Source organism: Hippopotamus amphibius, chromosome 12, assembly GCF_030028045.1.
Source record: "Hippopotamus amphibius kiboko isolate mHipAmp2 chromosome 12, mHipAmp2.hap2, whole genome shotgun sequence".
Taxonomy (NCBI): Eukaryota; Metazoa; Chordata; class Mammalia; order Artiodactyla; family Hippopotamidae; genus Hippopotamus; species Hippopotamus amphibius.
Genome location: NC_080197.1, coordinates 38739804 through 38761184, shown reverse-complemented (window position 1 = coordinate 38761184; position 21381 = coordinate 38739804). Strand labels below are relative to the sequence as shown.

Sequence of the window (21381 nt, the reverse complement as noted above, 5' to 3'; positions counted from 1 at the left end):
TAGATACCTAGGAGTTGGATTGCTGTGTTGTAGGATGTGTATGTATTTAGCTTTGGTAGATAAAACTGAGCAGGTTTTTAGAGCTGTTGTGCCAATGACACCCCCACTAACAAGATCTGAGCGTTCCAGTTGCTCCATGTCTCTACCAACACTTGATCAGTCTTTTATATTTTAGCTAGTGGTGTAGTATACTGATAAAGCTTTCACAACTGCCCCCCAAATCCCAGATTTGTAGCATTTTCCAATGACCATGGTGTACATAGTCCTACGAGAGCAAATTTTCAGCGACCAACATTGAGACCAGCGTCGGATGGAGCTGTGAACAGTCCGTGTGAGCAGCTCCAGCTGCCTGATTTTACCCATTTGGTACCTCTCGGAAGCCACCAAAATCTAAGGCAGAAGAAGAGGACAGTGGGGAATCCACGGGGGCTGCTCCTTGGTCACTGAACTGAGTGCCGTGACTGTGCACAGGTATAGGCATCAGCAGGCCTTTGCATGGCTAGAAGCCCTCACCTGGAGAGTAAGGGAAGCGCCACGCACTTGGAATGGCAGGGAAATGTTCCCTTTGCAGCCCGCCTGTGCCCTTGTATGCTCTGTTCATGTTCTTTAGCCGACGGAGGAAATCCAGCTCTGCGCTCACGTGTAGCATATCAGGTCCTCATCTGTGAAATGGGGTGATTGGCGCTCTTTGGGCCCCCCTTCTGACTCTGATATTCTGTAACGTTATCCTCCCGTTGAGGATCACGGGTAAAGTAAGCAAGCAGCGTATCCAGGGGAAATCTGGATTGAATAACAAAGTTAGAGAAATCCCTTGTAAAACATCCAGTAAGAGTCCATGTGAGGAAAACAGGGAGGGTGGGCCGTGGCTGCCAGACCTGCTCAGTGTTGAAAATTCAAGTTGGTACTCATTGAGATAATGAGTTGTTACTCGTCGCCTTGGTTAAATGTCCATCTGTTGTAACAGATGCAGCTTGAAGACAGGCTGGTTTATTTAAAAATTCATCTTATTGAGGGAGCTTGGGCAGCAGTGATTAAACTGAATAAAAGTTATTTCAGCCGTGCTGGAGAATCTGCAGAATCTGTTTTAGCAAATGCCCTTCCACGGCACTCACCTTTGTTCCTTCAGGAGGAAAAACTGTTGCTGCTTATTCTGTGCAAGTGCTGTTTAATATTCTGTTTAATATTTGGGTAGAATTGTAGAGAGTTGAATTTAGAAATTCTAGTTTAGGGAATTCCCTGGTGGTCCCCGGTTAGAACTCTGTGTTTCCATTGCAGGGGGCCTGGGTTCGATCCCTGGTCGGGGAGCTAAGATCTCACAAGCCGTGCAGCACAGCCGCAAATAAATAAAAAAGTAAAATAAAACGGATCACACTGCCTTAAAAAAAAATAAAAAAGAAATTCTAGTGTAAAAAAGACTCTCCAGCATGTGTATTTCTTTGTATGCTTTGTAAGTTTTTGTTGAAATCTGGACGTTCTGATTTGTCCTGCACCTCGGGGATTAACCATTTTTACTCGTTGAGGGCTGCAGCCGTCTTTGCAATTTTTCCAAACTATTTTTGCAAAGTGTATTGTTTGTTGTGCGTGGTGACTGAAGTTTCCATTCTGCTGTGTCTTCAGTCAGCCAGTGACCTGACAAAGGTCCCCCCAAAAGTCTTCTCCTAGATGCTCTGATGGAAGCTGCTGCAGCCCAAGGAAGCTGACTCCAAGGCCAGAATCTGCTGCAGCCTCTCAATCACCAGACAAACCAAAACACGCAACCCCAGAGTTTGGAGGACATGGTCCCCACTGCCCACTCTGGTTCTGGCCAGACACTCCAGGACTTTGGGCCACTGTCCTCAGGGCTCTGGTCCCTGAGGTGTGGAGAGTGGTAGCTGTCTCCTGCTCACTGCCTGTTTTCATCACTTTGCTTTAAGTGTCTGATCTGATTCCAGAGTTTCAAATAGTTCCTCCCAGTTACTCATTATGGCTCAGTTTTGCTTTGGTGGAGTTTCCTCCCCCACTGCTTTGCATGATGTCACCTCTCCCTACTGTTTTTATTTTATTTTTTATTTTTAAATTTTTTTTTGATTTGTTATTCACTTTTTAAAAAAATTTTGTTGGAGTATAGTTGATTTACAATGTTGCGTTATTTCATATGTACAGCAAAGTGAATCTGTTCCCATATAAGCCATTACAGAGTATTGAGTAGAGTTCCCTGTGCTATAAAAATAGGGAATGCTTCACAAATTTGCATGTCATCCTTGCGCAGGGACCATGCTAATCTTCTCTGTATCGTTCTAATTTTAGTATATGTGCTGCCCAAACGAGCACTCCCCATTGTTTTGTTTTGTTTTTTTAATTTTTACATTTTATTTATTTATTGGCTGCGTTGGGTCTTCATTGCTGTGTATGGGCTTTCTCTAGTTGTGGTGAGCAGGGGCTGCTCTTTGTTGCAGTGCGCGGGCTTCTCATGGCAGCAACTTCTCTTGTTGTGGAGCACGGGTTCTAGGTGCTCAGGCTTCAGTAGTTGTGGCTCGCTGGCTTAGTTGCTCCTTGGCCTGTGGGATCTTCCTGGACCAGGGATCGAACCTGTGTCCCCTGCATTGTCAGGTGGATTCTTAATCACTGTGCCACCAGGGAAGTCCCTCCCTGCTGTTTTTAATCATACTGATGATCCTTACTCTACAGCTATTACAGTGGGGATTCAAAATTGTTTTCCAGTTCTGTCATTTCTTCTACACTGTTATTGGCTATTTTTAGTAAAGAAGAGAAACTATTGTTTTCTATGTGAATTTAAGTTAGAAGTTGATATTGATGCTGAGTAAGGTTTTGTATATTTGCATATATGTAACGATACATAAAGAGAAAGCTCGTTTTTTTTGTATGTAGAACCTTATGTGGATAACCTTGTGTGTGTATAACTAAATAATTATGTAGATGTTTTATAACCACTGGGTCTATAGCTATAGTCCTAGCACAAATATAAGTACACATGGTTATAAAAATCTTTAGGAACTGAGAAGATACTGGCTAGAAGGTACACAGTTTTTATGTAAGATGAGTGGGTCCCACAATGTCGTCGTGAGGAGACCCTAGAAAGCAGGTTTTCTAGGACAGTTTTAGAGTTTGATATCCTTATAATTTTTAGTCTATCTACAAAGGAAGAGCAAATATTATCTTAATTGCCAATTAAGTGAGGCATCTGCTTATTTTTGTGTTGTTGAGATTGAAAAATCCCTTTGACGAAATAATAGCTTGTCAAGCTTTATTGCTGAGATAGGGCTGATGATGGCAAAGTAAATAAATAAGTTTTGAAAAGCAAGAAAAAAGCCATAAAAACAGTTAATGCAGAGATTAATCCTAAAAGCTGAGAACTGCTGAAGGATGAAGGTTGATTACCGACCACAATGCTATTTGACATGGTGCCGAGACCTGCTCTTCTGGAACCCAAGGCTGGGCTTCAACGTTTTATCTGGGTCATCACATCTTTCCAGATACAGAACGTGCCATCTAGAATGCGACCTTGGCTCTGGCTCTCTGGGTCAGCAGGTTTTCACGGAGCTGGGGGTTGTTTGGAGACATCGGCACCCCTGGCTGCTGTGAGTGTCTTCCTTGTTCTTGATACCCAGCGGGTTTCCAGGCCCACAGATTAAATTCCCTCATCGCCGTGCACCAGTTAAATGCAAACCGACACCTTCCCTCGTGGCCTCCAGAGGGCTGCGTGGCCCTGCTGGTCAGTGCCTGGCTCCGCCTGTATCCAGTTTGAGGGCAGGTCTTTCTCCCCAGGATGAAAACAGGGTTTTGCTTCACCTGATAGCCATGTTTATGCTCATTTTTTTAATTAGGCTTTAGAGCATTAGAATTGTTGCGAGTCTGCTGACTCCAATTTCAGAAGAATCAAACCGTGATAAGCCAAGGGCTCCTCTCTGTCTGGAACATTGTTTCTCGCCTGCAGTCAGCACTGAACGCGGCTAGGTTTTCTGGTGGTTTCGATGTGCAGACATTTATGCATTTGTGGAATCCAGAGAGGGTTAAATAATTCAGTTTGGGTGAAGAGGAAACTGAGAGGCCCCTGGATGTTTATTATTTATAATGACCTCTTGGCTGTGAGCCCTGCACTTTGTGGGTGAGTGGGCCTGGGTGCCAAGGGTGGGTGGTGCAGGAGGCGGGGCCGCGCCTGTGAGGTCCTGGTTTCTCTTCTGCTTCCTGGGGTTCTGTGCAGGGATTCTAGGGAGTGGTGTCCTCGGCCCTCAGCACAGGCCTCGAGGAGTCTGAACAGTCCAGGGTTAACACGCTGAAGGCTCCCTGCTGGGAGGGACAGGGTTAAGGCCCTGTCCTTCTCCCCTTCCAGTTCTATGGTTTAGGTTGACTGATTTTCCCCAGCGGGAGGGAGGAAGGGAGGGGGGTTTCCCAGTGACCTTTCTGGAAATAGGATTTGAGCAGCAGGAAGACTGGGAGGCTGGGGACGGTGTGTGGGATGGGGATTCTGCTGTCCTTTGTGGTGAGATGAGCACCAGGGCCTGGTACCTGCCTCTCTCCTAAGCAGCCTGGCAAAGGATTTTAGACCCAATTTTTTTTTTCAAGAATTGTTTTATTTATTTATTTAATTAATTTATTTATTGGCTGCATTGGGTCTTTGTTGCTGTGTGCGGGCTTTCTGTAGTTGTGGAGAACGGGAGCCACTCTTCATCGCAGTGTGCAGGCTTCTTATTGCGGTGGCTTCTCGTTTTGGAGCACAGGTTCTAAGCACGTGGGCTTCAGTAGTTGTGGTGCATGGGCTCGGTAGTTGTGGCACACGGGCTTAGTTGCTGTGAGGCATGTGGGATCTTCGCAGACCAGGGCTCGAACCCGTGTCCCCTGCACCACCAGGGAAGCCCCTTAGACACAAATAGACAGAAGCCTTGACTGGCCCAGAGCCAAGGCTGCTGGGGCCCTGTAGCCTTGCAGAGAGGCTCAAAGGGCACTGGTCACCTCAGCTGTGAAGGCAGTGTTGCCCACATCTGGGGTCTTTTAGGGTGGCTTTTGCACGGCTCAGGAAGATTCTGATGCTTTAAAATGTCCTCAGGGAGCCCTTGGCCGGTCTCCCTTGACCTGAGCAGCAGGAAAGTGGCCATTCTCTGGGCTCCTCACCCTGCAGGGATGCCACTAACGTGCAGACAGCAGGGTTTAAGGGGGGGTCTGGTGTCTGGAGGCTCGGGGGTGGGGGTCAGATCCTGGGGCCTGAAGAGAGTTGACTCCGACCAGGTGCATTTTGGTGTCAGTTTGAAAACTTATCTTAAGTACCTGCTGGACCCCAAGAGCCAACTTTGCGAGCCAGTGTGGAGGGTTGTGCGGCCGACTGTCCTGAGAGCATCCTACGTCACCTCCCCCTTGTGTCTGAGCCGTGGTGCCTGCTGGGCCCCCCGTCCCCGCCCCGCCCCGTGGGCAGCCGTCGGCGGGTGGGCCGAGGTCCGCGGCCGTCCTGCTGCAGGGAGGTCTTTCAGAACCCGAGGCAAGAGCAGATGTGGGGTGGGGTGGGGGTGCTGCACAGGGGTGCGCCTCTCCTCTCGAGGAAGAACTCACTGGAGGACACCGCGGCCTCTCGCTTAGCAACATCACCCCAGGAGCGGACCCTCTGGGAGGCGGCACCATCCCCTCCCTGCCCTTCACGCCTGTGTTAGGTGATGACGTGGTGCTCCCAGCAGAGAGGGTTTGGATGGGCCAGAGCTCAGGTCAGCAACCCCGACCCCTGATCAGGGCGAGTCTCCTGATGCGGGCTGGGTGCTGGCTGCAGAGTCTCACTGTGGGGGGCGGGAGGGCGGAGCCCGTTCCAGAGATGGGGAGGGCGCACGGCAGCTGTGGAAGTGCTAGATGCTCTTGGACTTCTGTCAGGAGCTGCTTTAAGGAGGCCTGAGAAACACCGCCTGGGCCGTAAACGAGCAGGCTGGTACCCTGGGCCGCCTCCCCCATGCTTCCCTGTCCCCCCACCATCTGTGGAGGATGCGCTGCCTGCCTACCACAGGGACAGTGTCTGGGGCGTGGTTACAACTCCATTCTTGTGCCCAGTTTGGCTTTATGGAGGCTTTCTTGGCTTTTCCATGTTTACTTTTTAAGATACTCTTTTCCAAATGCTCCATCCGATGTGTCAGAAACGACCCATGTTGGGGACTTCCCTGACGGTCCAGTGGCTGAGACTTCGCGCTCCCAATGCAGGGGTCCCGGGTTCGATCCCTGGTCAGGGAACTAGATCCCACATGCTGCAACTAAAGATCCCACACACGGCAACGAAGATCCCACGTGCCACAATGAAGAGCAGGTGCAGCCAAATACATTAAAAACAGACAAACAAACAAACCACCCATGTTGTTTTCCCCGTGGTCCCATGATGCGGGTCCCCAGTGGCCAGTTTGTGTGGGTTGCACTGTGGCCCTGCCCGAGGCTGCCCTCCTAGAACGGTGACCACTGCTTGCAGGGGACCCAGATCCACACCCTGCGTCTTCCTCCTTCTTGGCTGATCCCTCATTTTGCTGAAGTACCTGCCCGCTAGCTTCCAGACTGTTGAAAGTGATCTTTCCGTAGGATGTCTTTCCGCCTCCGACTCCCAGTTTTGCTGAGGGAGTCACACCTGGTGCTGAGTGCAGGGATGCTCTTTTCTCTCTGGACACGTTTAGGACTTGCTGAAGTTTCATGAGGATTTGCTCGGTGTGGGTGTTTTTTTTTTTGTTGGCCCTTATTGTGGGACTTTGCCATCTGTCTGCTTGGAAAAGTCTTGTATTTTTCCAGATCCGCTGTCCCCGTCAGCTGGTTCCCTTTCCTGGGCTTTTAGAGAATGCCTGGACTTTGGGGTTGATTTTTATTTTTATTTTTTAAGGAAAGAAAATCCAGGTAAAAGTGCCACAGAACAGAGCCAGGCAATTTCAGAAAGCAAGCCACCAAATTTTGAACTTTTTTTCATTAAAGTTTTATTTTTTAATTTTTTAATTATAAAAAATGCAATAATATAAAATTTACTCTCAATCATTTTAAAATATGCAGTTCAGTAGTGTTAACTGGTATCCACATTGCCGTGTAACAGATCTCTAGGACTTTTCCATCTTGCAAAACTGAAACTCTGTACCTGCCGAGCAACCCTGCCTATCCCCCTGCCCAAGCCCCTGGCACCCACCACTCTACTTTGTCTCCTTGAGTTTGACTAGTTACCTTATGGAAGCGGAGTCATACAGTATTTGTCCTTTTGTGACTGGCATATTCCACTCAAGTTTCATCCATGTTGTGGCAGGTGACAGAATTTCCTTCCTTTTAAGGCTGGATAATATTCCATTTTATTGACATAACACATTTTCTTTATCCATTCTTTTGCCGATGGTCGCTTGGGTTGCTTCCACCTCTGGCTGTTGTGAATAAGTTACAGTGAACACAGGAGGGCAGAGAACTTGAGATCCTGCTTTTGGTCCTTCGGGGTGTGTACCCAGCAGTGGGATTGCTGGATCATACGGTAGCTTTATTTCTAGTTTCCTGAGGAACCTCCATACTGTTTTCCACAGCAGCTGCACCATTTTACCCTCCTACCAGCAGTGTCCAGTTTCTCAGCACTCTCACCAGCACTTGTTGTTTTCTGTTTTGTTTTTGATTTTTTATAGCGGCCATCCTAACGGGTGCGAGGTAGTATCTCACTGTGGTTTTGATTTGGGTGTCTCAAGTTAGAAATGTTGAGCACGTCTCATGTGCGTGTGCACATGTGCGTGTGTGTGCGTGTGTGTGTGTTGGGTTACTCCCCTCTCCCCTCCCACGTGTATCACTCGCCAAATCATTGCCTCCAGCTTCCGGCAAATGGAGATGTGTGAACATCAGAATTCTGAGCCCCCACTCGGACTTCTCCACAACCCTGAGACCTTCCACAGTTCTGAGGTGTTAAGAGTGCCCGGTGACCTGTCAGTTGAGCCCTTTTCTGGGACCCCGGAGTCCTGGGGAAGCCACACCCATCCGCGTGACTCCCATGCGGTGGCTGTGGTACAGGCCTGAGCCCGGGCCGTATGTCCCAGGTGAAGACGCCTTTGGAGTTTTTCCAAGCCTTCCTGCCCCATCTCAGCACTGAGGTTTGTCACGTGGTATCTCAGCTACAGAAAGACCCCCAATCCTGGGGCAGGAGGAGGGCAAATTCCATAGGGCATACGTGACCAGAAGCAGTGCCTCCTTTCTCCTAGCATCTTTTCCAGTATTTCAAAAGCATAGCTGGACCTTATCTTGGATGGGGGTCAGGACATGTCCTAGCAAATGGCGACTGAAAGATCCTTTTTACCTGACCTATAGAATGCTGGGCCTGCCTGAGTCACACCGCTTGCCTGTGCCTGGACGGCCAGAGACGAATCACCTGCTGTCTTGGGACAGTGTCTCAGGTTCCTGGTGATGAGGGAAAAGAGAGGAAAAGAAGTGCTTCTGAGCGGCCAGGAACTCAACTGTGCATTGGGCAAAGCCTGCGTGACCGAGGTGCTGTGGGCCAGGTGTGTGGGGCCCTCGCCCCTGAGTCAGCCCTTGCGTGGAGTCAGGGGGGCAGTCCAGCAAGTTCTCTCAGAAGGGAGCTGGCTTGTCATTGCTCCTGGGAGGGCCCCTCAGTGCCCTCTGACCTCCAGCCCCATACCTGAGTTCTGCCCAAGACCGGAATCCTGGGGCAGAAGTTCAGGCAGGTATGCCAGGAGGTTCTATGTGTGTGTGTATAGAGAAAAAGTAGAATGTATAGTCACCAAAATATTAATAATGATTTTTTTTTTTAGGTGGTGAAATTTTGGGTGATTTTCGTTCTCTTTATACGTACCTCTTTTTTTCTGATTATTCTGTAATAGATACTTTTTTCAGAATAAAGTAATTTTGGTTCTTCAAGCCAGCGAAGGAGAACAGCCTCCCTGGGAACGCACTTCTGGCCTCTCTTGATTTCCTCCAGCCTTATGTACAGAGAGGACCCTGGTGCCCCTTCCCGCACGCTGGCTCCTCCGCTGCCCTGGGCCACACTGCCTGGTGCATCGGGACCCTGGAGGGAGGTGGGAGCAGCAGTCAGGGGCACCGTTTTCTTCTCCCTGCGCGCAGCCTGCGATGGGATGGACGAAGAGGAAGAGAGCCACTATGTCTCGCAGCTCAGGGACGTCTACAGCAGCTGTGACACCACAGGGACAGGCTTCCTGGACCGGGAGGAGCTGACCCAACTCTGCCTGAAGCTTCATCTGGAAAAGCAACTGCCAGTCCTTCTGCAAACACTTCTAGGAAATGACCGCTTTGCCAGGGTGGGTACTTGACTTCATTTTCTTTTTTTTTTAAAAAGGTTTTTTTTCTTTCTTTTAATATTCATTCTATTTATTTATTTTGGCTGTGGTGGGTCTTTGTTGCAGCATGCATGTGGGATCTCATTCCCCGACCAGGGATCGAATCCGGGCCCACCGTGTTGGGAGCACGGAGTCTTACCCACTGGCCCACCGGGGAAGTCCCTTGACTTCATTTTCACAAAGAAAAGTACAGAGATCGGGTGGTTATAGCTATGGGCATCTTGAGAAATACCAGTTGACTAGAGATACTCATCAATGGAAAGTTAGGAGGAAATGGGATGCTGTTTTTCCTTCTATGGAATGCCTATGTTGTAGAAATAAGTTCCTCAATATTGCTTTTTTAAAGCATAGTAACTTCCAGAGATTTGTTTTGTTCTGTTTTTCCAGAAAGATATTTGGGTGATTTGTCTGGGGAGTGGAATGGTATGGGCTGGTGCGCTGCTGGTATGGGCGGTGCCTGTGGTTGACAGTGATCTGTGTGCAGCTCACGTGCTGGGTCCCTCAGAGGCAGCTTCAGAGTATCTCGAAGGCACATTGTCTCATAAAATTACCCAGCGTGAAGTTCGTCCAGCAGCTGGACAGACATTGCCCCACTGCTGTTGCAGGAACCAGGGCTCACTGTGTTCAGAAGTGCCCTGTGAGTGTACCTATCCCAGATAGGAAGTATGCACTCAGAGAGGTCTTTTCTCTAGGAAATTCAAGGTCGTCTAGAATGGTGATCTGGAACTGAGACCACAATTTGCTTTCCTGAGGGAAACACTAAGAACCTTCTTAGTGTTCCTGCTTCTTAAATGTGTCCAGATGTTAACATGTTCATTTTAAAAACAGTGCCTGGGGGCTTCCCTGGTGGTGCAGTGGTTAAGAATCCGCCTGCCAGTGCAGGGGACACGGGTTCGAGCCCTGGTCTGGGAAGATCCCACATACTGTGGAGCAACTAAGCCCCCGCACCACAACTACTGAGCCTGCACTCTAGAGCCCAAGAGCCACAATTACTGAGCCCATGAGCCACAACTACTGAAGCCCGTACACCTAGAGCCCGTGCTCTGCAACAAGAGAAGCCACCACAGTGAGAAACCAGTGCACCACAACAAAGAGTACCCCCACTCACCACAACTAGAGAAAGCCTGTGTGCAGCAATGAAGACTCAATGCAGCCAAAAATAAAATTAATTAATTAATTAAAACAAAAAAGCAGCCAGAGGAGAGAAGACATATGCTGAAAATCACCATAGGTAGATTGACAGCTGCCTTCTCAGATGTGACAATAGAAGCCAGAAGCCAATGGAAAGGTGTCTCCAATGTAAGAAAAGAAAACAGCTACCAACCTGAATCCCATACTCAGCAAGAATACCCTTTAAGGGGACTTTCCTGGTGGTCTAGTGGGTAAGACTTCACACTCCCAATGCTAGGGGTCCGGGGTTCAATCCCTGGCTGGGGAACTAAGATCTCAGATGCTGCACGGAGTGGCCAGAAAAAAAAAGAATACACTTTAAGAACAAAGGTGAAAGAATGCGCCCACCGGCAGCAACAGAAATGTGCTCATTCAAGTTCTGTGCCAGGTGTGGGAAGCATGCTTGGACCTACAGCTGCAGGCCTGCTTTTTCAGCACTTACTGGTGACATTTTGACATACGAGTAGCTCTTGTGTTGATTTCTTTCTGTGTGACTTCAGTTGAAGCACAGGTAGAGAAAAGAGCTGAAGCGTGCAGCTCAGTGAACGTCCACCCTGAGCACACCTGGGCCGCCAGCATCCTGCATCCCACCTCAGGTGCCCTTGTGACCCCTCTGCCTCCAACAGTTACCACTGTCCCAGTGCAAACAGCTTGGATTTGTCTGCCTATTTCTGAGCTTTATACAAATGGGAATATACAGCACAGGCTCCGTGTGTAGTCTCTGGTTCTTTTACTCAGTATCATATCTGTGAACTCTGTTCACACAATGCAGATGTATTGTCTCTGTCAGTGCCTTTTTGTTTTTGTTTTTTTCCCCTGTTGTCATCTTTTGTTGTCTAACTGAATCACAGTTTATTTGCCCATTCTCCTTATGGACATCTGGATCATTTCCACTCTTATTTTTTAAAAATTTTTATTCATTCATTTATTTTTTTATTTATTGGCTGCATTTGGTCTTTGTTGCTGCTGCGTGGGCTTTCTCTAGTTGCAGGGAACAGGGGCTACTCTTCGTTGTGGTGCGTGGGCTTCTCAGTGCAGTGGCTTCTCTTGTTGTGGAGCACAGGCTCTAGGTACACAGGCTTCAGTAGTTGTGGCACGTGGGCTGAATAGTTGTGGTTCATGGGCTCTAGAGCACAGGCTCAGTAGTTGTGGCACATGGGTTTAGTTGCTCCAAGGCATGTGAGATCTTCCTGGACCCGGGATCGAACCCGTGTCCCCTGCATTGGTAGGTGGATTCTTAACCACTGCACCACCAGGGAAGCCCCACTATTCTTTTAATAAATTATGTTTTTGCTGAGAAAAAGAATAAAAGGGAAATTAAAACATTTCAGACAATCACACCAAAAGAGGTTAGCACCAGCATAATTAAGAAAAATGAAATTCTCAAAGATGTACTTCAAATAGATGGAAAATTACCCCAAACAGGTCAGAAATACAGGAAGAAATGAAAAACAAAGTGGTAAATATTTGAATAATTCTAAATAAACATTGACTATATAAAACAAAAATAATATTTTGTAGGGGTGTAAAATACACAGTAAGTCCCCTGCATATGAACCTTCAAGTTGCGAACTTTCAAAGATGCAAACGTGTGTTTGCATGTCCAATCACGTAAGTTAGTTCACACATCTGGAGTACACTGTCACATGTGTGCATCCTCCACAAGTGGTTGTGCTTTTGTGTACAAGCTGAAGCTAGATCTGCAAGAGGATGACTTCATTGAACTCCTTGCTGTGCGAGGAGTGCTGTTGCTGTGCTGTGGCATGCGAGGAGCTTACTGATGAAGACCTGATGGAATTGGAGGCCCAGAGAAAGGACGAAGAGAGACAAGAGGAAGAAGAAGGAACTGAAGAACCAAAGAGATTCACGATGCAGGAAATGGCGAAGGGATTTTCTTTATTTGAGGAGGCACTGTTAGTTTTTTTGTTTTTTGTTTTAATTATTTATTTATTGGCTGGGTTCGGTCTTTGTTGCTGTGCACAGGCTTTCTCTAGTTGTGGTGAGCGGGAGCTACTCTTTGCTGGTGCAAGGGATTCTCACTGTGGTGGCTTCTCTTGTGGAGCACAGGCTCTAGGCGCATGGGCTTCAGTAGCTGTGGCACGTGGGCTCAGTAGTTGTGGTGCACGGGCTCAGTTGCTCCGAGGCATGTGGGATCTCCCCAGCCCAGGGCTCGAACCCGTGTCCCCTGCATTGGCAGGCGGATTCTTAACCACTGTGCCACCAGGGAAGCCCCAGCACTGTTAGTGTTTGAGGCACAGGACCCAAACATAGAACGGTACACGAAGGTTGCAGCAGCTGTTCAGAATGCAATCCAGTGCTACCGTGTCATCTATGATGAGAAAAAAAGAGCTACTGCCCAGGCATCACTGGATTGTTTTTTCAAGAGGGTGGATGGAATTGAAATCCAGCAAGGAACCAGAACCTGTGCCGTCCACGTCAGGCGTGAGTGACACTGCAGCTCGCCCTCCATCTCCTATTGCTGACGAGCCTTCAGCTCTGCCACCTCCCACCTCCTCTCCCTACTCCAGGCAGTAGCTCTTCTTGAGTGTTCACTCGATGCCAGCCCTGTATGCCGGCTGTTGTAGGTACTACCGTACTTTTCAAGGTACTGTACTGTAAGATTAAAAAGGTTTTCTTCGTTTTTTGTGTTTATTCGTTTTTTTACGTATTTGTGAAAAGTATTATAAACCTATTACTATACAGTACTATATAGCTGATTGTGTTAGTAGGGTATCTAGGCTAACTTTGTTGGACTTATGAGCAAAACTGGACTTATGAATGTACTCTCAGAACAGAACTCATTCCTATGTAGGGGACTTACTGTATAGAGTTAAAATATATGATAACAAAGGCACAAAAGTCAAGGGTGTGATAAATGAAATTAAAGTATCATACACTCCTTGTGTTGTCATGGAAGAAGGTAAAAGTATTGATTAATGTTAAACTTTCAAGCTGAGGATGTGTGCTGTCATTTTTAGGATAAACCATAAGAGAATGGAAATAGACTATATGACTTCTGAATTAATAAGGGGGAAAATGAAGTCCTAAAAGAAAATCAGTAAATACGAAGAGAGGAAAGAAAGGAGAAAAAGCAAGCAGGTCAGATTGAAAGCACAAATAAAATAGTAGATTTAAATCTAAATATTATGGAAAAACCTAAGTGAACTTTTTGGCCAACCCAATATGTCAGTAACGACATTAATTGTAAAATGTTTCAGTTAAAAGGTAAAGATTTTCAGATTAGGGAAAAAAATCCAACTATATACTATTTGTAAGAGATGTGTCTAAAACATGAGGATATAAAAGAATTGATATTATTAAAAGTTTGGTAAAAAAAAAAGTTTGGTAAAAAGTTATAAGATGTAAATACTGTATAAGAAAGCTAGTCTTTACAGTAAAAAGCATTAATGAACTAAAGAGGGTCAGCATTTTATAGTGATAAAAGATTCAATCAGCAAGGGGATTTAAATGTATGTTCTGTGACCCAGCAATCCCATTCTTAGGCATGTACTCCAGAGAAACTCCTAAGGACACACGTGTGTAACTGTTCAAAGCCAGTTTTTTTTGTTGTTGTTTTCTTTTTTTAAAGATTATTTATTTATGTATTTTGGGCTGCATTGGGCCTTCGTCGCTGCGAGCAGGCTTTCTCTAGCTGCAGAGAGCAGAGGCCACTCTTCATGGCAGGGATCGGGCTTCTCACTGCGATGGCTTCTCTTGTTGAGGAGCACGGGCTCTAGACGCTTGGGCTTCAGTAGTTGTGGCATGTGGGCTCAGTAGTTGTGGCTCATCATTCTAGAGCGCAGGCTCAGTAGTTGTGGTGCACGGGCTTAGTTGCTCTGTGGCACGTGGGATCTTCCTGGAGCAGGGATCGAACCCATGTCCGCTGCATTGGCAGGTGGATTCTTAACCACTGCGCCACCAGGGAAGTCCTTGTTGTTGTTTTTTAAATAACTAAACACTGGCAGTAATGGGACTGTCCACCAGCAGGAGGGTGGAGTAGTAAATCGTTGCTCAGTTACACCATTGAGCAGAGAAAATGGGTGGATTACACACAGCAAGTTACATGAATATTACAGAAGTAATGAGTCTGACACAAAATAATATATACACATGATTCCATTTAGATCAAATTTAAAAAGAGGCAAAAGTAAACTGTATTGTTTAGGGATGCACGCAGATGAGGTATAAAAGCAAGGATGTTGTTACCCTAAAAGTCAGAGTAGGGGCAGGGGATTTAATCAGGAAAGGAACCGTGGTGGAGGGCTCGCCCAGGCGCTGGCATTTTCTTTCTTGGTGGTGGGGTGGATTTTCTTTTCTTTTTTTTGGATCAAACCCGTGCCCCCTGCAGTGGAAGCTTGGAGTCTTCACCCCTGGACCACGGGGGAGTCCCGCATTGATGTTTCTTTATGTGTTACTGTCTGTGGTCATGAGACACCTCTGTTCTGCACTGTTTTCTAATTATGTTGTCTGATTTACTTTTATGGAGTTGTTAATAGCGTTTTTTGGTGATGGGTTTATGGTTCACTTTTACTTGCCTTATTATATCGTCAATGTTTAAAAATCTTGGGTAAATATTTTGAAAAAAACGAATGTCCTCAGCACCGAATCTTCCATCTGAGAAAAACCAAAAGGCCGGTGTGTTACATATGTGACCTATAGAAAGTAACATTGACCTCTCTTCTCAAATTCACAGGTTAACTTCGAGGAATTTAAGGATGGTTTCGTGGCTGTGTTGTCATCACAGGCTGGTGTTGCCTCCTCAGACGAAGACAGTGGGTCTTTGGAGTCAGGTAAGAGGCCTTTCTGGTCTCCGTTACGTCTCTTTCCGTGATTCTGTGACTTCTGGAGGATGACGTTCTGACCGAACGACGCAGCAGGTCTGTTGCTGCCAGGCTGCATGGACTGGAACTGACGTTTGGGTTTTTTCTTCTTTTGCTTCCTTAGTTGTAAAATAGCGTTGTAAGGGGAAAACTCTTTTGTTGTCCTCTATACTACACACACTTCTCTGAATATACCAGCACTTCTGGTCACTAGATATATGTGTTTTTATATATCGGGCTTATATATTATATATCGGGCTGTTTTGCAACACCAGCTGAGCGTCCTACAATTCAACTCCATTCTGACGCTGTCTACCTGGACACGGTGTCAGACCCCACAGGGGAAGGGCTCAGTCCCCCTAAGACTGCGCCCTCTTCAGACAACAGTCTCAAATCCAGGTCGTCACCTGTGCTCTGACCCACCCGCTATAGATCAGAGGCTCCCATGACCTCCTCAGGTTCAATTAATTTGCCAGAGCAGCTCACAGAACTCAGGGAAACCCTTTTACTTCCTGGAACACTGGTTTATTACAAAAGAATATGACTCAGGGTAAGAGATTTGTGGGAAGGGGATTGGCATGCCCATGACCCCTTCAGGCCTCACTCTTCCCCGTTCTCCACACAGTCACCAACGGGGAAGCTCTCTGAACCCTGTTCTTTTGGGGCTTATGGAGGCTTCATTACACAGACATGACCGATCAAATGATTGGGCAGGTGATTGAACTCAGCATCTCAGCCCCTCCCCTCCCGGGAGGTCAGGATTGGGGCTGAAAGTTCCAAACCTCTAACCACACTGTTGGTTCCCCTGGCAACCAGCCCATCCTGAGGTGTGGTTCAAAAAAGGCACCCCATCAGCATAAACTCAGGCATGGCTGCTCTCATCACTTAGAAAATTCCAAGGGTTTTAGGAGCTGTGCCAGGGATGGGAGAAAGACCAAATGCATATTATAAATCACAATATCACACATGTCAGGTTACTCCTGTGTGCTGTCCTTAGCGCCTGGCGTGTTGACAAGATAAAGTGGGAGTGGGGGGATGGAAGAGTCAGAGAATCAAAAGTGCAGGTGTAAGGTGTTAGCCAGGCCTCGGAGGCCGGCGGGGCAGGCAGGAAGTCTTAGCTTGTCTCCTGTCTCAGACAAGAGTGCTCTGTGCTCCTAGGACTTGGGAGAAGCCTGGTTTTGAGCGGGGCCCGTGGGACAAAGGTAGCATTTCAGAACAAGCAGAAGTGGTGGCTTTGGTCAGGAGGTGGAGGGAGAGTTTTAGTGGGAGGCCTACTCGGATGTGTGGACTGTGGGGTCCAGTTCGAAGGCGATGGCGGATGTGCTCCTTAGAAGCTGTGCCGCTCCTTGGCTGGCAGACCTGCCGTGCCCCGGCTGGCCGCGGCTGTGTCTGACAAGTGTCGGGAAGGGGAGTGAAGTGGCAGCGGGTCCCTGCCTCCCACGTGGGGCGGGTGTCTGAGGAGTTTGTCCCGCAGCACCCCCGGTCTGCTCCCAGACCCCTGACGGGTCCTTGGTCCAGAGCAGGCGCACGACTGGGGCACCAGGGGTACCCTAAGGGAGGCTGTGTGTGCCAGGCTTGGAGCTCATGTATGTTTCATGTAGACTGCAGTGAACCCTCCCAGAAATCCTGTGGGTGATCATACCTATTATTCAGGTGAGGCTTTGCTCCCCTCAGGGGAGCACCTGCCCCTCCCTTGGGGCTGAAGTCACCCGCCCCACCTCCTCCTGCTGGAGCCACTGCCGCAGAGAGAGCCCTGACGCAGGGGAGGAGTCAGCCTGCCAGCGGCCCCACAGGCCCTGAAGCTCAGGTTGTTGGTTGCTTTGTCTCACACTTTTCTTCCTTGAGGTGGGAAGAAGGCCGCTTGCCTTTCCCTGTTCAGAGTTTTGGAGCGTGATGGTGTGACCGTGGATATGAACGTGCCTAAGAAAGGCCACACCCATGTCACCTCTCCCCTCTCTGTGCTGAAACACACGTGCATCTGTGGGATGGGTCCTCAGTTCCTCCAAAGACAGGAGAAGCTGTTTCAGGACCAACGCTTTTCCGCACCAATTCTGGTTTTGTCTTGTGTTGTTTTTCTCTTCTTTCGATTTTCAGTGCTTTCCTCAGTTACACGGTCGTAGGCCCACCTGAGGCGGCTCGGACGGGGCTCGTGCACGGAGGCAGGGTGGCCGATGGCCCTGCAGCCACGGGCTGTGAGAGCCGGGCGAGCCCTGCCCTGTCCTCCAGGGCCTGGTGTGTTTCAGCTTCCTACCACGGCCACCCTCCCTGCCTCCCCCATCCACGGGCTTCATCCCTCCTTCCCCGGCCCTGTCTATAGCATTGCTCTCTCCTGCTTCCTGATCTTCCCACCGTCCCCCACCATGATTGGAAAAAGGTGCTTTGATGCTCCAGGAATAAGCCTGGAGCTCATCCGGAGGCCAAATGCCTAGTTTTGTTTTGTTTTTTTTTTTTTTAGCCCGGGGTTTTGAAGAACATCCTGCTTCTGGGTCATTCTGCTCCTTTCAGGAAAGGGCATGACAGAACATATAACGAAAGTCCTTTAAGCTGTAGACCTTGGTATTCTGCACCTATAAATAAATACGCACACGCAGGAGGCACAGCCAGGTGTCCAGCGCAGGGCACCACTGGCCTTGCGCTCTGCGGGCCGTCTGGGCCGCGGGTGGGAACTGGCTGTGACCCCCAGTGCTTCCCACCGAGAGGCCATGGCTCTGTGTTCTGTGGGTGGTGGGAAGCTGCCCCCTTCCTGTCCTGACTTGCCAGGTGGACACTTTTCTAGAGAAGCGTTTCTCCCTGTTGGAGAGAGGGAGGTGACGCGTTTGGGGAACGTTATGAAACAGCCGTGTGTTTTCTGGGCATCTCATTCCTCTGAGGAAGGTGCTGACCAGCTGAAACGATGAAGAAATGGGGCCACATCAAGGGCAGGTGGGACTGCAGGCATGGACCGGGGAGGGGCGCTCAGGAGGGGAGGGGCGGGAGCAAAGCCAAGCCGGGGAGTAGACGTGGTGCTGGGAGTAGACGTGGTGCGGGGTCACGACCTCCACGTGAGCAGCGAGCAGGCTGAGCCCTGGTGAGGGCCCACATGCGTCAGGCCCTCTCCCGTCTCCTGCACCTGCTTTCCCAAGTATGCCGCAGCTGCTCACTCCCACCTCCTGTGGCGTTCCTCTTCCCGCACCTTTCCCCGCAGTAACCAGCCACGGCCAGTGTGTAGACAGACACCAGAACCAGGTGTGGAGCCGGTGTGCTGGCCCCTCCTCCCTGGGTGGGCTGCTCAGAGCTTCCTGTTTCCTCCCTGCCGGCGCATCCACTCTCTTCTTAACGGCAGTCCCGGGAGTGCCACACGGGAGAGATTACAGGTCCGGGCCCTGCCCATGATAACCTCAGAGTGTCCCGGGGTCGTGGCATCGTGCCTTAAATGTCCACTGTCACATGAAACTCAGCATCTTCCTCCCTAAACTCCTCCCTCATCCCCAGTTTCTGTTGCTCAGTGCATCACTGGCCATGTTGGACCCAGCCTCCACCTCTAATGGGTCCAAGGTCAGGGGCTGTGGACCAGCCGTTTGGGGCATGGAGGAGAGAAGGGAGGTGGTACGTGACCTTAGGGAGTGTAACACATCTGTGTGAAATGGTCCTCAGTTTTCCTGACCTGGCCTTACTTCCCTGAACCCTACCCCTTTCTCTCCAACCGGCCCATTCCGGTTGCATCCCTCTGAACCTGTGTCCTCTCCCGACTGTGCCCACACTGCCCTCCCCAGTCTCTCTCCGGCCACCCAGATTCCTTGCAGAGTCAGCGTCATTTCTGCTCTGCCTGTGGGGTGCCCACCGCTCTGCAGACCTGAGCAGGTAAGGTGGGAAGAAGAAAGTGCGAGGAGTTCATTAGGGCTTAAGGGATTCTCATGAATCCCAGACTGAAATCCACGCCTGCCTCTGCCCCAGACTTTGGACCCACTCAGAGTCTGAGGCTCCCCGGCTGTGCTGAGGTTCTTGCCTGCTGTGTCCCGTCCAGGTGGGGTCCTGTAGTGAGGGGGGTGGGTGGGAAGTGACCTTCTGGTCTCTAGAGCAGTATGTTGCTAGATTATCGGAGGGTTTTTTCTTTGTGTAAAATGCTAGATTTTTGTATTAATCTTTTGTTACATAACAAAAACATATTTTGCTTTGGAACTATTTAAACGGCACCTAGAGTTTCAGATGGAAAGTCCCTGTCTCCCGGCCTGGCTGTCTCAGCCCCGGCCCCACCGGTGATCGTTCCCCGTGTCCTTCCAGGCGTTTTCTCTGTGTGTCCCTGAGAGCACGCTCTGCGCCCGAATCTGCACCTTCATAAAGGGCATCTCAGCAGCACGTGCGGGCCCCGAGGCTGTTTAGAAGAGCTCCACACACTCTCATTTTCTTTCCAGTTGCCCCCCGGGCCGTCCCCCCAAAGTACGTGAGTGGCTCTAAGTGGTACGGCCGTCGGAGCCGGCCCGAGCCCTGCGACACTGCAGGTGGAGCCCAGTGTTTACCGGAGCAGCCTGCCAGGCCCAGCGCGAGAAGCCAGCTCCGCCGCTCTGCGTCCCTGGAGAGTGTGGAGGTGGGTCGATCCCCCTGGCCTGCCCTCGCCCTGGTCCCTGCTCCTGTGACGCGATGCGGGAAGATGGGGGGCTATCTCATCACCAGAGCCGGTGCACTTTGGGGAATGGCATTTAGTTTTAAGGTGTCTCTGGGTCTCGCTGTCTGCAGGGAAACTCACACACAGGGGCTGTGGAGAATCCCCTGCTCACCACCACCCTCCCCTGGCACTGCCAGAAGGAGAGGAAGGTTAACCAGCCGAAGATAGAAAAGGCAGGTGTGGGCTTCCGTGGTGGCGCAGTGGTGAAGAATCTGCCTGTCAGTGCAGGGGACACAGGTTTGAGCCCTGGTCCAGGAAGATCCCACATGCTGCAGAGCAACTAAGCCCATGCCACAACTATAGAGCCTACGCTCTAGAGTCTGTGAGCCACAACTACTGAGCCCATATGCCACAACTACTGAAGCCTGCACACCTAGAGCCCATGCTCTGCAACAAGAGAAGCCACAGCAATGAGAAGCCTGTGCATAGCAGCAAAGAGTAGCCCCCGCTCCCTACAACCAGAGAAAGCCTGCACTCAGCAATGAAGACCAAACACCGCCAATAAATAAATACATTTATTTAAAAAAAAAGAGGGGCTTCCTAGGTGGCACAGTGGTTAAGACTCCGCCTGCCAGTGCAGGGGACATGGGTTTGATCTCTGCTCCAGGAAGATCCCACATGCTGTGGAGCAATTAAGGCAACTAAGCCCGTGCGCCACAACTATTGAGCCTGTGCTCTAGAGCCCGTGAGCGACAACTATTGAGCCTATGTGCTGCAACTACTGAAGCCTACGTGCCTAGAGACCGTGCTCTGCAACAAGAGAAGCCACGGCAATGAGAAGCCCGCACACCACAACGAAGAGGAGCCCCCACTCACTGCAACTAAAAGAAAGCCCACACACAGCAACAAAGACCCAACACAGCCAATAAAATAAATAAGTTAATTAATTAAAAAAGAAAAGAAAAGGCAGGTGTGCACGGCCATGGCCACCTGCCTCCAGCACTTGGCGTGACAAGGCTCACCCTCCAGAACTTGGCAGGAACATGGTGGATGCCTCTGGGGCACCCAGGCTCCCTGAGCTGTCCACTGTGGAGCCTCATGGCCTTTATGTCAGGAAGGACATCTGCGGGGCAGATCCACAACCTGCGGGTTAATCATGGCCCGTTGGACCTGTTTTCAAGGCTCCAGAAGGTTCCTGGCTCCCGTTCCCTGTGATGTCACCTTTGTCAGATGGGGGTCTGGGGGGCTGACCTTTAATAAGTCAGCTCTGGGCCCCACATTAATTTGTTCACATTTTCAACATTTGTTGAGGCAAATAAGAAAAGCAAACATATATTTTTAGATCCTGGAGTCACTTCTCTCAGGGGTGCACCTGGGCGACACCAAGAAATCCCAGGCCCTTGCTGCTTCATCCTCTCTTAAATTTCACCCCAGGGATGGAAGGCTCCGTGCATCCGCGCCACCTCTGTGGTGCCGTTCTGCTTCTTAAAACCATCTTTGATCTCCAGAACTAGGAGCCGTGGATGCTGCTTTTAGG

At 49.4% G+C, this 21381-nt stretch overlaps 1 protein-coding gene and 1 non-coding gene across 6 annotated transcripts in view; one reads left to right on the top strand and one right to left on the bottom strand.

The window, feature by feature from the left end:
* Positions 1-21381, top strand: part of NINL (ninein like) — a 103849-nt gene that overhangs the window by 37207 nt on the left and 45261 nt on the right. For 3 of the 5 annotated variants that reach the window (XM_057703264.1, XM_057703265.1, XM_057703263.1), the window contains exons 2-4: positions 9040-9233; positions 15136-15232; positions 19654-19826. In XM_057703264.1, coding sequence (XP_057559247.1) covers positions 9040-9233; positions 15136-15232; positions 19654-19826 — 464 coding nt within the window. Of the gene's footprint in view, positions 1-8268; positions 8460-8549; positions 8643-9039; positions 9234-15135; positions 15233-19653; positions 19827-21381 lie in introns of those variants that run through there. The other 2 variants (XM_057703266.1, XM_057703268.1) reach the window with 2 other exon arrangements.
* On the bottom strand, positions 2204-2310 carry LOC130834257 (U6 spliceosomal RNA). The gene has a single exon (XR_009048640.1). It is a non-coding gene; the product is annotated as a U6 spliceosomal RNA (small nuclear RNA).